General features: G+C 59.1%; 1 protein-coding gene across 2 annotated transcripts in view; it reads right to left on the bottom strand.

Annotated features, from left to right (window-relative positions):
* Positions 1 to 17313, bottom strand: part of KIF17 (kinesin family member 17) — a 50102-nt gene that overhangs the window by 22323 nt on the left and 10466 nt on the right. For both annotated transcript variants that reach the window (XM_055574269.1, XM_055574270.1), the window contains exons 4-8: positions 15998 to 16187; positions 12546 to 12998; positions 7796 to 7905; positions 3105 to 3252; positions 684 to 1228 (exon numbers count right to left, since the gene is read on the bottom strand). In XM_055574269.1, coding sequence (XP_055430244.1) covers positions 684 to 1228; positions 3105 to 3252; positions 7796 to 7905; positions 12546 to 12998; positions 15998 to 16187 — 1446 coding nt within the window. The remainder of the gene's footprint in view (positions 1 to 683; positions 1229 to 3104; positions 3253 to 7795; positions 7906 to 12545; positions 12999 to 15997; positions 16188 to 17313) is intronic.

The raw sequence follows: 17313 nt of genomic DNA, 5'->3' as shown, positions 1-17313 counted from the left end.
CCGCCCCGCCCTTCCCGCCTGTTCCCCAACCCCGCCACCTCCTCCTGCAGGGAGCAGGGAGAACAGAGGAGAGAGGAGGTGAGGCAGAGAGGAGAGGCACTCCTGTTCCAGGCCTGCCACCTGCCTGACCTCACAGGACGCATGTGTCAGCATCCCCATTTAACAGATGAGGAAACAGGCCCAGAGAGACAGCCGGACAAGGTCACACAGCTGAGTGAGGGGTAGAGCTGGGATCCGAACCCGGGTCTCTCTGATTCAAAGGCCTGTACGCTTTAGACAGAGAGAGAAAGGAAAGGAGGGAAGAAAAAAGATTTTTAAACATAAAACAGAGGGTTGAAAAGGGAGAGAAGGCCTTGGACCAAGGGGCAGGATGGAGGAGAAGCAGCCCCTCTAGACCCCTGAAAGGAAGCGGGACTCTCACAGAACCCCCGCCTCCCCTAGGAGAACAGGCTGGCTGACAGAGGTGTAACCATGGCAACCAGCAGCCGCCCCCCACGGGTGTCCCCATGTCAGCAGAACAAGGGCCCACCCGGCATCGCCTGGGATCTCATCCTGACCTTCCCACTGGTTTACAGAGCCTTAGCCAGAGCTCCCCTTTCCCGGACCCCGGACCCCTGAGACGCAGCCACGCCCCCACCGGGCTCGCCCCCTCCCCTGAACTTCCGCGTGTCAACCCGCGTGACGTCAGGTACCTGCGTGGTCACCTTGGGGACGTCCACCGGGGGCACTTCCGGCCTGGACACCGTGGAGGAGAACCTGGCCAGCTTGGCCGCCACCTCGGTGTAGGGGTCGTGCAGGCCGGGTAGCAGCTCCAGCGCCATCCGCGGGGGCTCCTCCTCCAACAGGGGCTCCGCGGTGCCCCGGCCCTCGTCGTCAGGCAGTAGGTAGCAGCCCCCAGCGTCTGAATCAGGCACGGAGAACTCCAGGCTGCAGGGCTCCTCCGGCCCAGAGAAGGCCGTGCAGACGGAGTTCTTTCCCAGTGTGGAAGACTCATCGGACCCCAGAGACGCCTGGGACTTGGAGGCCGCCCCCTTGGGCAGCTCCTCAAACCTGGAGGAGACCTGAGCCTTGAAGGAGTCCTCACTGGGCACGGGCTCAGGCACAGCGTAGATCTCGGGTCTCTCGGCCATCTTCACCTCGAAAGGAGGCGAGTCCTCCGAACTGCTGGCAAACTCGGCCCTAGACAGGACCTCCGCCTTGTAGAGGACTTCCGCCTTCAGGACAGCCTCTGCAGGAGACACCTGCCTTTAGCTCTTTACAGGGTGGACTGGGGTGATGGGGGGCGGGAGGCAGCCCTTCCCTGGAAGCCGGCCGCAGGCCCACCATCTCCAAGAGACCAGCTTAAAAGTCAGAGCCTCTGGGCCCCCAAATGCTGACTTCCCATCTCTGCCCCTCAGAACTCAAGTCCTATCTCCTTCCACCTCTTCCAGGAAGTCCTCCCTGACCAGCTCCATGATGTCTCCATTCTCTGACTGCCCCAGCCATTAGGGGCTGGACTCTTACCCCTGTGCCTTGGGTCTGCTCTTTATACATAAACTGGCTGTCCTGCCAGTATTATTGCCTCAAAGGCAGAGAGCTCCTGACCCAAAGATTTCACACCCAAGACCCTCAGGGCCCACTCCTGGCATAACCAGCTCCAGGCCCTTGTCCACAGGACAAGCTAGAGCCGTGGGAGTTAAATGAATGCTGCAGATGAGTATTAGTGAGACCAAATAAAGTCCCTCGGAGGCCTGATACTCAAAGTGGGCTGGAGGAAACACTCTCCAGGACAGAAAGTGCTAAAACCTGCTCCTCGGTCTTCCTCTGGGGCTGCATCTCCCTGCCAGCTGGGATGGGGGGAAAGTACCACAGGCCTCCTGCTGCCAGCTCACGGGCCCGCTCCTTCGGGTCCATCCACTTCTTTGTCACCATGTCCTGGGCTTCCCCGAGAGAGCCCTGATGTCGCCTTTGCTAGGGTCGTTCACCCCCCAGCCTAGGGGTCCCCGACACCCAGGAGCCAGGCCACACAGCTGAAGGAGAGCAGCGAGCGAGCGAGTGAGCTCCACCTGCTGCACCCCATCGCCTGCGATACCGCCTGACCCACCTGCCCCATCCGTGGAAGAACTGTCTTCCACAAAACAGATCCCTGGTGCCAAAAAGGTTGGGGACCTCTGTGCGTAGCTCACAGCCTGAACCTCTCCCAGCCTCGGCTTGAACACCTGCCGTGTGAGGAAGCAGTGAGTCCCAACTCACCGAGGGCGGGCAGGGGAAGCACCTACCTACCCAGTACCTGGCACACAGCAATGCCCCGTAAACGGGACCAACGATGTGAAAACCGTCATCATTACAACGTGGATTTTATAGTATTTATGGGCTTCCCTGGTGGCTCAGATGGTAAAGCGTCTGCCTACAATGCGGGAGACCTGGGTTCAATCCCTGGGTCGGGAAGATCCCCTGCAGAAGGAAATGACTACCCACTACACTATTCTGGCCTGGAGAATCCCATGGACAGAGGAGCCTGGTGGGCTGCAGTCCATGGGGTCGCAAAGAGCCGGACACAGCTGAGCGACTAACACTTACAGTGAGTCCTAGGAAGTCTGGGCTGCCTGGCAGCACAGGGTGTTTGAAAGATAGCGGTGGGATGGAACATTCTAGAATGCCAAACAGAAGACAAAAATTCCCAGGAAGTTAAAAAGCTCTTGCTAAGGATTGCCTAGTTTAGGGTGTGGTTGCTCTGGTGACAGATGGGCTCTAAAGTGGAAAAGAGACTGTAGAAAATGCAGAAACCGGGGGAAGGGGCTTACCCATAAAACTTGGGTGATCTGTTGCCACTCAAGTCAGCCTTGGGCGGGGACCCAGCCTGTGGCCCCCAATGCAGAGCCGTGAGTGAGAACCCTGACCCCGGGATCAGACTGCTGGAGTCAAATCCCGGCTCCGCTTTAAAAGCTGTGTGACCTCGAGGAATTTCCTCACCCTCTCTGGGCCTCAGTTTCCTCAACTGTCAAGTGAGGGTGATGGAGGTGCCTGCCTTGCTGGGCGGTTGCGAGGAGGAAACAGAACTGGGGCCCATCGGCGGGGGGCGAGGGCAGCAGGCTGGGCTCCCTGCTGCCGGCGGGCCCGCCCACCTGTCTCTTTGCGCAGGTTCTGCTCCAGCGTGGACAGCTTCACGTCGTACGAGTTGCGCATGGCGGTGATGTCCTCCTCCAGCCGGGCCCTGGACTCCTGCTCCGCCTCGTAGTCGGCCCTCAGCTGGGCCAGGCGCGCCTCGTACTCCTGGAGAGGCGAGCAGGGGATGGAGGGGAGCGCTCTATGACCGCTTCCAATCGCGGCTTTCGGGAAGCCTCCTCTGTCCCACAATCCAGGAAACGCAGCTGAGCCCAAGGAACAGAATTAAGATCATCTCCACGATGCTGGGGGGACTCCTGGCTGGGGAAGACCCTTCTGAAGTCTTGTCTAAGTGTGTTTTAACACGCTAATAACATATGCGTGCCTGCTAAGTCTCTTCCGTCGCGTCCAGCTCTTTGCGACCCCATGGACTGCAGCCCGCCGGACTTCTCTGTCCGTGGGATTCTCCAGGCCAGAGTACTGGAGTGGGTTGCCATTTCCTCCTCCAGGAGATCTTCCCGACCCAGGGATCAAACTCACGTCTCGTATGCCTCCTGCATTGGCAGGTGGGCTCTTTACTGCTAGCGCCACTTGGGAAGCCTGTATGTGTGTCTATAATCTAATTTTTCCACAAAGCGATAGATCACAAACACCTTTCTGCATCGACAAATATGGTTTAACCAAACGGTTCTCAACCCATCGAAGACAAAATAAATCACTATACCTCTGCTTAGCCATCCATCTTCCCCATCACCACCAGTTCCTGCCCAGACCTGGTTCCCCACTTCTACTTTTGAGTAAGACCGTCCTCCACGGGGCAGCTGTGTGTCCATGGATCATGCATGCTTCAGGGGCTTCCCATGGTTGAGGATAAAATCTACTTTCTCCAGTCGACCTCCAGTCCCCAGTGACCCGGATGGCCCACCCCATCTTTGTCACACTTGGGCACGCCAGCCCCTTTCCACTCCTAGACACACCCACTCCCCCGACCCCCGCCAGCCTCAGGACCTCTGCCCTCGCTCCGAAGCAAGTTCACCCCTTCGGGCCTCAGCTCATCGACACCCGCTCAGAGAGGCCTTCCATGAGCGCCCTCTCGGAGGATGCCCGCCACCACTCTGGCACTTTGCTTACTTCTTCTCAGCCTGGATCAGAAGTTCCACCGTTCTCTGCCCTTGTTTGATTTTAGGTGAACCACCTGGCTCCCTGGCCAGAGGGCAAGCACCGTGCCATCTTGTAGCCGTGATGCCGGGCACAGAGGGGCACCTCTGAGTGCTGTGCCACCGAGTCGGCAAGTGCGTGAAGCAGAATGGCTGGGCAGACCGTCCAGGCATCTGGTGCATGCCCCCAGGGGAAGGCCGGGCCTCTGTGAACTCACAACACCCCGTGAGCTGCGGCTTTCTGGACAGGGTGGCCCTGCAGCGGCAGTGAGCCAGGGGGCGGGACAGGGTTAGAGGTGGGAGCCCCTGCGCACGCCCACCCAACCCCCGGGAAGTACGGGACCAGCGCAGACCCCCCAGCACAACACAGCCAGCCAGCCCGGGCTCCCAGGGCAGGAGACGAGACAGATCATCATGAAGACCTAGCGGTCTCTGCAGCATAGCCAAGGTGCCGCTGACCTGCCACCGAGACCCAGGGAGGGCCCACCTTGCCCAGAACCACACACAGCTCCTGGCGGCCCCCTGAGACCTGCAGCCCTCACCCCGCCTGCCTTCTCCTGCCCTCGAACCCACACTTGCCCAGCAGAGGTCCCCTGGCCGGCACTTCAGCCCCGACCCCAGTTCAACCCGGGCCTCAGCCCAGCGGCACATACAGCCTAGCAAGACCTGACTGGAGACATACACACTAATCTGCGCACACGCACACGCCATTCTCACGTGTAAACATGTGACCCCCAAATTACAGGAGGACCTCGAAGTGGGGAGTGCCCCTTTCCGGTCTCTCCATCTTCCCTTCCCTCAATGCTCCTCTCCCTCCCTCCCCCCTGTCCCTTCACGGAGGAGCGGGAGAAGGGGTGACAGAGGAGGAGACGGCTGGATGGCATCACCGACTCCACGGACATGAGTTTGAGTAAACTCCGGGAGCTGGTGATGGACAGGGAGGCCTGGCGTGCTACAGTCCATGGGGTCGCAAAGAGTCGGACACGACTGAGCGACTGAACTGAATTGAACTGATGACAAAAAGTTTTACCAACATCAAACCACTTAATCCTCACCGCACAGTTATAGAGCAGATTTCAAAATGTTTTCTGATCTGTACAGCAAAGCGATTCAGTATGTTTGCAGATTATACTCCTGAAGAGGTCACCTTCCCCCAACATCCTTTTTAAGATTTTTTTTTTTTGATGTGGGCCACTTTTTAAAGTTTTTATTGAATTTGTTACAATATTGTTTCTGTTTTATGTTTTGTTTTGGCCACAAGGCAGGTGGGATCTCAGCTCCCCAGTTGGGGATCAAACCCACGTCCCAGGCATTGGAAGGTGAAGTCTCAACCGCTGGACCACCAGGGAAGTCCCTCTGGCATCCTCCTGGGGCAGAGGACAGTCATCCACGGGTTAGGGTTAGCCCTAACCCCCACGGGAGGACTCCGCTCTGTCAGTTCCTGCCCCTTCCCCACACCGGACTGCCCCCTCAGTCCCAGATCAGTCCTCCCAGTCCCTAAAACATGCTCTGCTACTTCCAATCATTATTATTATTTTTTGGCCGTGCCATGCAGTTTGGGAGATCTAGGGCCCCGACCACGGATTGAACCAGAAGCCACCTGCCTCCAAGAGATGGAAGCACAGAGCTCCAAGGACCACCAGGACATTGCCATGCTACTTCCAGTATTAAAAACAGCACCACCGTGCCTTGGCCCCACACTCGCCTCCAGCTGCAGCCCCTAGCAGGCGCGCAGAAGATGCCTGTGGCTGGCTGAATGGGGCAGGCGGGGTGGAGAGAACGCAAACCCAGGAACCCCCCACAGTCCCGGCCGGCACCTTTTACACCACCCAGCCTCTTCCAGCAGCAGAAAAGCTTTTTATCCACTCCCAGAGATGAGGAAGGGCTTCCCTGGTGGCTCAGATGGTAAAGAACCCGCCTACAATACCTGCGTGTCTAGTCGCTCGGTCATGTCTCTCTGCAACCCCATGGACTGCAGCCCACCCAGCTCCCCTGTCCATGGGATTTCCCAGGCAAGAATACTGGAGTGGGCTGCCATTTCCTCCAGGGGATCTTCACGACCTAGGGATTGAACTAGCGTCTCCTGCGTTCGCAGATTCTTTACACTAAGCCATTCGAGGACTCTCGGAGCATTGGCTCCACCAGCAACCAGGCCAGAAAGGCAGCTCGTCTCCCCTGTGACCACTAGGGGGCGGCGGTGCCCTGCTTCTCATGCTGCCAGGAACCTCGCCCGCCCAACCCAGCTTCCCCAGGCAGGAAGCTTGCACCCCAGCCCCAGGCCCACACCCCGTCCCTACCCCCAACCCCAGCCCGCTCCCTGTCACCCCCCAGCCCATACTGTTTTGTGGCCAATGTCTACTCATCCTTGTGTGACTCTAAAACCCTCCCTGAACCCCAGAGTGTCACCGCTCTCATCCTGTGGGCTTGTGCTCAGACATCCCCAAAGACCCCCTCCTCCCAGGACTCCCCCAGGAGCTGGGCCCAGGGCTCCAGGGCCAGCCTGACACCGACTCCGCCCCACGGGCAGCAGGGGAACAGGTAAAGTGAGCGGCTGAGCCCCCAGAGCCTTCACGGGGGCCCCACTGGAGGCTATTGAGGGCTACATCCAGGCCCCTACTCGAACAGTACAAGCCCCTGCCCGTCATGGGCAGCTGGGGGTTCTTCGGTCGATGACCCCCAGCCCTCCAGCCCACAGCACAGAGATCCCCCCAGGCCTCACCCGGTCTGCCTCCCAGAGGCTGGGCCCCAGGCCCCCACAGCCTGCCCGGGGGCTTCCCGGGGCCCCAGGACTGAGCCCATCTGAGGTCACAGTTGAGTGGCAGAGGCCCAGTTGCAGACATGCTCCGTCCCTAGTCCCTGCAGAGCTGGCTTTCCCACCAGGGAAGAGCCAGCCCCCTGCAGGGACCACTGAATGTCAAACCCCACCCCATGCTGGGGTCTTGGGATGTGAACCCCCAGAAACCAACAGAGCCTGGGGTCAGGGCAGAGATGAGGGCAGGGGTGGGAGGCTCTGGGTGTCTGGCCCTGTTGGTGCTTCTGGGTCAGCTCCGTGCCTGTCAATCGGCTGTGGGCGGGAGGACCCAGGGGCCCCAAGGTGACAGCTTTTTCTCGGAGTCCAAACGTGCCACTGAGGGGTCCCTGTGGCCCACCCGGGATGCCCCGCTCTCGGCCCCAGCCCTCCCACTCTGACCTTCTCGGTGAGGCACCCGCCAGCCCCACTACCAGGGATGGCCCCTCCCCACCGTCGCTCCACCGCCAGCCCTTCGAGCAGGACGTACAGACAGTGGACGGCCCAGCAGACGCCTCTCTTCTCCCCACACCAGCACTCACGGGGGACGGACTGCGCTCTGGAGGTGAGAACCCTGGTTCAAATCCTGGCTCAGATTCACCTCGCTGTGTGACCTTGGGCAAGCCACAGCACCTCTAAGAGCCTCAGCTTCCTGAACTCCAAAAGCGAGGCTGGAGGACCAGCCCCCAGGGGAGGGTGGGGGGGAGGCAGTCTAGTCCTGGAGCCCCACCTCTTGCGAGGCCCACCTGCCCGCCCCGCGCCTCACCTCCCGGATCAGCTGCTTCTCAGCCTCCATGGCGTGCTGCATCACAGGTGGAGACAACGGCTTTTCCTCAATCTGGATGGGGCTTGGGGGCACCTGATTGTTCAGCAGAGCTGGGATAAAAGCAGAAACGAGGGGCTCTGACCAAGGTGCGCGTGGTCTGCCGGAACTAAGCGTGCCCGTGTATGTGTGCTCAGAGTCATGGCCGACTCTTTGCGAGCCCAGGGACTGTAGCCCGCCAGGCTCCTCTGTCCATGGGATTTCTCAGGTAAGAACACTGGAGTGGGTTGCCATTTCCTTTTCCAGGGGATCTTCCTGGATCGGAGATCAAACCCAAGTCTCCTGCATTGGCAGGCAGATTTTTTTCCCACTGAGCCACCTGGGAAGCCCCTAGAAATTAAGCAGAAACCCATAAAATGACAACAATGTGTTCATTCAAACAAGACCTCAATACTGAGCTTATTTTGAGCACATCTCTATGTAAAATGCCAACGTGCTCGTCCAACAAGCCTTTCTTGGGCACCCAGGGGTTTGGCACTGAACACAACAGACAGGACTCCACACACATCACTTCCATCTGGGGAGGAAAGGCCAACAAGAGGCAAAGCGATACTTCCTAAGAGAAAGCAAGCAGGGCGGGTGAGGAGAAGTAAAGACCAGATGGAAGGGCTGTAACTTAAATCCTGTGGACAGGAAAGACCTCTTAGACAAGGTGTGCGGAAAGCAGTGATCTGAAGGAAGTGAGGCAGAGGGTCAGGCAGAGATCCCAGGGACAGACAGACGGAGCAGTGAGTGCAAAGGCCCTGTGGCAGGCAGGGGGCCGGGACTGTTGCAGGAACAGCTGGGAGGCCGCTGAGGCTGGAGCAGAGTGAGCGAGGGAGACTGTGAGCCAAGGGCATGGCAGAGGGGAACCTGCTGGCCCTGGCGAGGACTCTGGCTTCAAGTCCAGGTTCCACCAGGCCATTGGAGGGCTTGGGCAGGGCAGGACTCACGTCTGAACAGGAGCTCCCTGGCTGCTGTGTGGAGAATGTACTGGGGGTACCAAAAGCACAAGCCAGGAGACCTGCTGGGGTGGGGGCTCTGCAGTAATCAGGTGACAGATGCTAGTGGCTCAGGCCACGGGGTTGCAGTGGACGGAGTCTGGACCTGCTCCAAGGGTTCAGCTCAGTTCAGTTGCTCAGTTATGTCCGACTCTTTGCAACCCCATGGACTGCAGCATGCCAGGCCTCCCTGTCCCTCACCGGAGCTTGCTCAAAGTTATGTCCATAGAGTCGGTGATGCTATCAGCTAAAGGTTTAGACACTGTTCTAAAGGTAGATACAACAAAAGCAAGAGGGCAAAAGTGAGAAGCCAAGGATGATGACACCAAGGTTTCTGGCTTGAACATCTGGAAGGAGAGAGGCGCCACCAGCCAGGTGGGGACAGCAGCAGGACTGGGGAAGATTCAGGGCTCAGTGTCCCATACATTAGGTTTGGAGTGATGATTAGGTAGATGGCAGGATGTTCAAGACTGGAATTCAGAGGACATGGTGTATCGATCAGGTTCATTTTAATGATGTTTTAACACACTGGGGGGCTTGATGGTCTGGAGGGGACAGTCCTCCCAGGGTCAGCCAATTCCTAGGGCGAGTCAACAGCTTTTGGAGGAGCCCACCTTTCATACGCAAACCAACCAACCTCAAGTCCACGGCTGCTTCTAACTCTCCCACCGGAAGCCAGTATTTCCTCTGCCCGAAATCAACTAGGGCCAGCAGGAGGCAAGCAGGGACAGCATTATGCCCTGATCCCGCCAGGCTTCATCAAACTAGTCAGTCCTGGGCCCTTTCTCTTGCCTGCTGTGTCTTTCCACCAAAACCTCGATCACGGCTCTGGCTCAGGATGCCCCTGGCTCCTCTGCAGACTGACCCCCCCCGGTGCTTCCTCCCCACCCCCGTGGCCCTGCGTGGCCTGCCTCTCATCGCTGGGGTAGCCGAGTAATGTTAACACTTTGTTGTGATGACATTGACCTCTCTGTGTCACCGCTCAGTCAGCCGTGTAAATTAAGACCTGGGCACACATCACGCAGCCAGGATAGAGGTCCACGTGTGAGACTCGAGAGCGGGGAGGTGGTGGGTAAAGCCATGAGACCAGAGAAGCCAGTGTAGACAGAGAAGAGGCTGGAGGACCGGCCCCAGGACAACCTGACATCAGGAAGATGGGGAGACTCGTCCAAGGGAGCGGAGGAGGAGCGGCTGGAGGGGCAGGGGGACTGGGGTGAGGGTGTCCGGGAAGCAAGGGCTTCAAGGACGAGGGAGGGGATCGTCTGAGTCAACGGATGCGAAGAGGGCAGGTGGGGCCTCCGGAGGACGGATCACTGGATTTTATCACCAGGAGGCACGGGTTCGATTCTCGGTCTGGGAAGATCCCACATGCCACAGAGCAACTGAGCCTGTGAGCCACAACTGCTGAGCCCTAACACAGCAACTACTGAAGCCCGTGTGCCCCGGAGCCCGCGCTACACAAGACAAGCCACTGCAGCGAGAAGCCTGCACACCACAACTACAGAATGGACAGCTGGAGAAAAGCCCACGCAGCGACAAAGACCCCGTGCAGCCAAAAATAAAGAAATAAATGATCTTTTTAAAAAACCGGGAGGCGGTTTCAGTGGGCTGGGAGCACAGGGCCTGCCTGAACTAGGGGCCAGTGAGCGTGGAGGGCCGGTGAAAACAGACCAGTGTTTCCCGTGTTTCTAAAAAGGGGAGGGAGAAATATGCTGGTGACGAGAGGGAGGGCCAGGGCTGAGAGGGCGCCGGCTCACGGGGCGTGCCGGGCGATGGGGACACCTGGAGCTCCGAGTCAGACACCTCTGGCTGGTCTCGAGGCCCGACTCTATAAAGTCAAAGCATCGGGTACAGTCTGTGGAGCCTTACGGGACAAGTTCCGGGCTAAGCCCACACGTGAACCTTCTCATGCAGTCCTCCCAACTGCCCCACAGACATCGCAAGGCGGGCGACCCACTTCACAGATGAGGACACCGAGGCTCGGGGGGGTCTAAGTCACTTCCCCGAGGAGCCAGAATGTGAGGCAGCGGTTACTACCTGGCTCTCGGCTCTCTGCCTGCCAGGCACCATCATCTCAGCTTGTTTGGGCTCCACGCTCCGAATCCAGGGAGACAGGACACAGCCCGCCCAAGTCTGCCGTGGCAACCACAGGAGGCCTGCAAGCATGGCAGCTGCTGCGTCAGGGTTGGGGGGGCCCAGCAGAGCACCCCAACTCCCTCCCGGTGCCTCTCACCCCTCCTCCATCGAGCGTCCCCTCCCTGATCCTGCGGCTGGAGGGGAAGAGGAGGAAGGCAGGCTGCCCAAGAGGAAGCCTTCACCGTGGTGGTCAAGGCCATCTTCACTTCATCCCTGCCAGCCCCTGCCAGTCCCTACACCTGGGCACCTCCCACCACCCAGCTTCCCAGGCAGCCAGAACATCTATTAATCCTTGTGGGTCCCCAAAGTCACCTGAGACTTTTGTGCCTCCCTGCACAGACTGACCACCCTCATCCTAACAGGAGATTTCTCACCCTGCTAGACTCCACTCAAGCACTCCTCCTCCTCTGCGAAGCCTTCCCCGAGGGCCCTCCCCCCGCCCCACACGCTGCCTTCTGCCCTGCCCGAGGGGCACACACTCCTCTGCGGGAGTGTCCCTTCCCTCCCCCGGGGAGACTAGGTTAACCATGAAGCAGAACCTGGATCTGAGTCATCTCTGGGTCCCCAGGCCAGGCCCAGGGCCACACACAGTCGGGGTGTGAGTGGGTGGGGGGAGGTGAGAGGAAAGAGAGATTCAAGGACGGATGGCAGGATGGAGTGAATGAGCAGGCGGAGAGGAGGGTAGATAGGGTGGGAGGCCAGGCCCAGGGCCACACACAGTCGGGGTGTGAGTGGGTGGGGGGAGGTGAGAGGAAAGAGAGATTCAAGGACGGATGGCAGGATGGAGTGAATGAGCAGGCGGAGAGGAGGGTAGATAGGGTGGGCAGAGAGAAGGGGTGGGGTGGGCAGAGAGAAGGGTGGTGGGTAAATAATGGAGTGGGCGGGGGTGGGCTGGCGGGCTGGCTGGCTGAGTGGATGGGTAGATGGAGGCGGGGATGAGTAGATCAGTGCAGGCCGAGAAGGGATGGACAGAGAGGAAGGGGGGAGGCGGATGAATGGATCCATGGACTCAGGTTCTTTGGTGCTCCCTTCCTCCCAGGAATTCTTAGACAGAGATGACCCTGGAGCCCCTCAGCCACAAGGAAGAGCTCTGCAAGCCCAGGCTCCAGGTCTGGATTGCCACCTGCCGGGTGACAGCCAAAGGCCGTCCCAAGCTGCCTCTCTGGGAGTGGAGGCAGGATGCGGGGGACAGGGGGGCGGGGATGTCAGTCAGTCACCCCGCTGCTCAGCAGCACAACATCACGACTCTGCGGCTGCCACGGAGCCAGCAGGCAGACAGGTGGGAGGACAGACGCGCGGCCTGGAGGCAGGGAACAGGGATGGAGCCTCCAGCTGCTGGGACAGGCCCGGAAGGACCGGCCTCTCCCTGGGGCATCGGTGGGCACATACCTCCACCCCCGGGGGCCGTCCCCAAGCAGGGTTCTCCCTGGCTGTTCAAAATCCACGCTCACATGCAGCTGGGAGGAGGTGGGGCACGGCTTCCATGCCCCTCAGATGGGGAACTGGAGGCGGGCAGACACGGGATTCCTGGCTCCAGCCGCCCTGCCAGCCCCGCCCCCCGCCGCCGCACCGCCCACCTGACAGGCTGCCGGGGCCCATCTGCTGAGCCAGGATGGCCTTGAGTCTCTTGATCTCCTCCTGGTACTCGCGCAGCAGGGCGTCCTTCGGGTCCTCGTTGATGCGCGGCTTGTTCCGGATGTTCTTGGCTCGGTTGGCGTAGCGCAGCGTGCTGAGCGTCTCGTCGTAGTTGTTGTCGGCCGGCGACAGGCAGGCCACCATCAGTGTCTTGGTGTTGCCGCCCAGTGAGTCCTGGAGTAGCCGGGTCAGCTTCGAGTCCCGGTAGGGGATGTGCCTGCAGCGCCCGTCCACCAGGGCCGAGATGACGTTGCCCAGTGCCGACAGAGACAGGTTGATCTTGGTGGCCTCCTTGAGTCGCTCCCCTGTGGCGCCCGTCTTGGACTGCCGCTCGCTGCCCGCCAAGTCCACCAGGTTCAGCTTGCCTGCGCAGAGGTGGTCCTTGCCCCGCTCGTCTGCAGACAGACCAGACAGAGGGGTGAGGGGCCTGGGGTGCGGCGACCCCCTGCAGGAAGGAGGCTCTGGGTGCTCCCCAGCCACCTAGGACCCCCACGAAGAGGGCCACTAGGATTGTGCCCGTGTTACAGGCTAGAAAAGTGAAGCTCAGAAAGGGCGTGTGACTTGCCCAAGGTCACATTGCTTGCTAAGAGGCAGATTTAAGGTCAGAACCCAGGGCTGACCCTCCAGGGAGCAGGGGCTGGAGCTGCACGCTGTTCCCTGTGTGCCTGGGGTTTCTTGCCACCACCTTGACGCTCCTGCGCGTTTCCTGTGAGGCAAAGGCGGTGGAGGGTGGGAGGTGGGGCGTGGGGTAAGGGGATGGATCTGGGTCTCCAGGAAGCTGCCACCCTTCAACGCAGAAAAACATCGGCTTCGGAGACCCTGGGACCCAGTTCCCATCCAAGCCCTGCCTCCTACTTGCTGTGTGACCTTGGCAGAGCCATATGCTGCCCTGATCTTCTATTCTCACACCGACAAAATGAGGCTGACGACGAATCCCCATCTGGGCTGGCTGATGGAAGGGGTAAAGGGACAGCGCTGTCACAGAGCCCACTCCAGGTGCGGCACGCAGCAGGGCTTCATGCCCCGAGAACACGCCCAGGTCCACGGGGACCACGGCTGCGCTGGCAGGCGGACCCAGGTGCCGGGTACCTCGGGAGCAGGGGCCCAGAGCATCGCTTGTGAAGACCAGAGGGATCCAGTCCGGGTTCCATCCCTGGGGAGCTGCGGGCCTCAGGGAGCTAACTGCGTCTCAGCCTTTCTCTCGGTAACAGGGGAACCCAAGACCACCCTCAAGGGTTGCGCCTGCCACACAGCAAGTGCTCTTGGAGTGAGATGAGGGGAGAGGAGGGAACTTCCTTCCTGGTTTCCTGCTCGTTGAAACCAGAACTGTCCCAGCTTTGCCCAGGAACACAACTACCCGAAGTGAAGAAAAGGTCTGGCTGATGCCTAATGGAGTCTTGGGCATGCAAAGGGCTTGATTCTTTGGGCTATTTTTTTTTTTTTTTAGCAGCAACAGGCAGGAAGGACTTGGAAACACCCTTCTGGACAGCTCTTTGCAGAATGTACCAGGTGCCTTAGACAGGTTTGCACCCTCATCCCAGGAGGCCTGCTCCGGGGAATCTGAGGTGACTGTAAAAGCAGAAAAGCCTTTGTGCACAAAAATGTTGATCGCTGCACGTTTACAACGCACAGAAACTAGGAATGGGCGTTAAGGCCTTGCAGAGGGGTGGGGAGAGGAGGACCGTCCACCCACCGCCCATGGTCAGGAAGACGTGGCGGGAACGATGTGGGGACGTTCGTAAGGACGGCATGGGGAAGAAACTTAAGATTCAGTTGTGTTTAAAATTTTCATAGGGAAAAAAACGACCAAAAGAATATATGCTTAGATGCTAACAGTTGGCTGTGTTTGTAATTTCCCCTACTTTTCTCTTAACTCCTAAACATCTTTATTTGAACCTCTTTTATCATGAAAACAATAAACATCTTAAAAATTGTTTAAAAACCTGCTTGCAGGCAGCCTGCCTTGTCCTGCAAACTCATCTGCAGAGACCGAGAAGCCCCGACAGGGCCGCGCTCCCCTCCCCTCCTCATCTGTCCTCACCCGGCCGAGTCCCAACTCCCCACCCACAGCGTCATCACACGAAGATGAGACCATGAGACCGTTACCCCAGACCCCGTGTCTGCACCCGGGGGGTGACTCTGGTCCAGGGGGGTTGGCCTGGGGCCAGGTCAGCCCACAGCTGGGCATCATGCTGCGTGGTCTTCCAGCGACCCAGGGCTTGACCTTGGGCCGGGATCTCTCCAGAACTACGTCCCTATGTGAGCCGAGGCTGCTCCCTGCCCCACTGCTCTCCAGAGTTCTGTCTGGGATGAATGAACCACACACTCGGAGGCAGCTGCAGTGTGAGTGGGGAAAACCCAGATGTCAAAGCAACCTGAGTTCAAGTCCCAGCTCCACCTCTTAGCAGTTAAGCGGTGACTTGCAGCACTTAAGCGGGACCTTGAACCCAGCAGGTCCCTAATCTCTCAGAGCCTCCGCTTCCTGACCTGTCAGTGGGAGTTGTAATGCCTGCCTGCGTTTAGGACTCTGCTCTGAGACTTCAACAGAATGAAGTGTGAAAAGGGCTCAGCACAGCATCCACAGGTGACCTGAAATAAACAAGTACTTCTTCCTATCTTTCCTCTTCCCCTTCTCAGTAACACTTCCAGGAAGAAGGAAAAAAAAAAAAAAAAAAAAGGAAGAGTGAGGTGGCTCAGGAGTAAAGAACATCACAGAAAGAGGAGAATCCAAAAGTTCTGGGTGGCAGGGACTTCCTGGTGGTCCAGTGGTTAGGAATCTGCCTTCCAGGGCAGGGGACGCAGGTTTGATCCCAGTTGGGGAACTGTTATAATAAGATCCCACGTGCCGTGAGGCAACCAAGCCTGGGAGCCACGACTAGATAGCCGGTCCCACAACAAAGAGCATGCGTGCAGCAGCTAAGACCCGATGCAGCCAAAATAAACAAATACTCTAAAGTTCTGGGTGGAAAAAAAACCCCACAACACGAGTTCTGGGTGGCACATGCTCTGGGGGAACAGACCCCTGGGACAGGGGCCCAGCTCAGAGGCTTTCTAGTTGTGTGACCTCAGCTTCCTCATCTGTAAGATGGGGATGCTATCAGTGTCCACCTCCTGGGGTGTAAGGAGCAAATGGGCCAATGCACACGCATTGCCAGGCAGGCAGCAAGTGCACATTGCAACTGCCGGTGTTATTACTGGTGGTGGTAACGCTGTCTCTCCTTTAAACACGGGACCCGGCACAGGGACGGGCCTCGTGTGACTCCTCTGGGCGATCCCAGCATCTCCTCCCAGCTGGGGCCCTGGCGGCTCCGAGAGGTGAAGGGTCTGGGGTGCTTAGGAGTGGGTGCCCGGCTCGGGAGGTCCGCCCCCTCCTACCCCGCCTGGCCTCACGCACCCACGGCGTAGATCTCGATGCTGATGGTGAAGATGGAGTGGGAGCGAGAGGAGTCCTTGTTCATCAGGGTGTAGCCCACCGAGCGGTTCTTCCAGCCCGCCTCCATGATGCGCTCGCACTGGCCCACGCTGTGCACCGTGTGCATGGACAGCCCCTTCACGTACACCCCCTTCTCCGGGTGCTCCTTCAGCTGTGGGCAGGAGGCTCGGGTCAGGGCTCCCCAGGAAACCCAGGGAAGGGCCCAGTCAGTGCCCACCACGTCTGCCCTCCTGCGGGGCAGGTTGGCACCTCGAATTCCTGTCATAGACCAGGTAGAACAGCCTCAAGATCACCCCCGCCACTTCCTCTGTGCGACCTTGCTCCAGCTACATCACCTCCCTGAGCCTCAGTTTCCACATCTGTGAAATGGATATTTCCTAGGGAGGCAGTGGGGACTGTAACCTAAGGCCTGTACCATGCATGGCAGGCAGTGCCTGGCACCTGGCCAGTGCTCCACAAACGGCCGCCGTGGGCCTCGCTGCGGCTGTTGATGCCCTGGCTGTGGAGGCGGTTTCCCGTCTGGGGATTCAGCCCCCAGGGGGCTGACCCGGTGGTCATTCACCCAAGGGCTCTGAGTGCTTCTTGCCTGCCTTGCCAACATGGCTTCTGCCCGCGTCTCTCTGCCGTGGCTCCAGGGCAACAAGAATGTTCCCAAACCCATGGACCATGGCATGTGAAGGGCTGTCTGCTGCCCAGAGTCCCCGCTGGCCAGCTCAGCTTGGCCCGTGGCTCCCTCCAGCCCTCAGCAGGATGGCAGTGAGTAAATTAATTTATCTGACTGCTGCCCGCTCGCTCTCCAGGCAGCCAAGCTGTTGTGTGGCTGACACAGAGCTGTGAAACTCAATATTTTTCCAGTGGGAGAGGAAATACAAACCACTCTGGCAGGAGCAAGAATGAACCGGGACAGAAGTCATCTGTCTGCTGCTCTGGGCCAGGGCAGGCTCGTGTGCTGTGCCCCGGGGCAGCTACAGGGTCCCAGGTGGGGTTGGACCCCTGCTGCAGAGTCAGGGGGCGGGTGGGGTGGTGAGTGAGGGTGGCCAGCACCGGCTTGCCCTAGCAGCCCCAGTCTGGAGAAGGAGCCAGACCCAGACTGAAGGATCGGGTCTCAGGGAACAGTTAAGCCGCCGAGGCACAGAAAGGCTAAGTGACTGACTTGCTGGAGGCGGCAGTGGACGAGGCTGGGATTAGGACAGAGTCTGCAGTGGCTTCCCTGGTGGCTCAGCGGGTGAAGAATCTGCCCGCAGTGCAGGAGACCTGGATTCAATCCCTGGGTCAGT

This window comes from Bubalus kerabau, chromosome 3 (genome assembly GCF_029407905.1).
Source record: "Bubalus kerabau isolate K-KA32 ecotype Philippines breed swamp buffalo chromosome 3, PCC_UOA_SB_1v2, whole genome shotgun sequence".
In the NCBI taxonomy this organism is placed as follows: domain Eukaryota; kingdom Metazoa; phylum Chordata; class Mammalia; order Artiodactyla; family Bovidae; genus Bubalus; species Bubalus kerabau.
The sequence above is the reverse complement of the archived record's forward strand: the minus strand, read 5'-3'. Positions and strand labels throughout refer to the sequence as shown.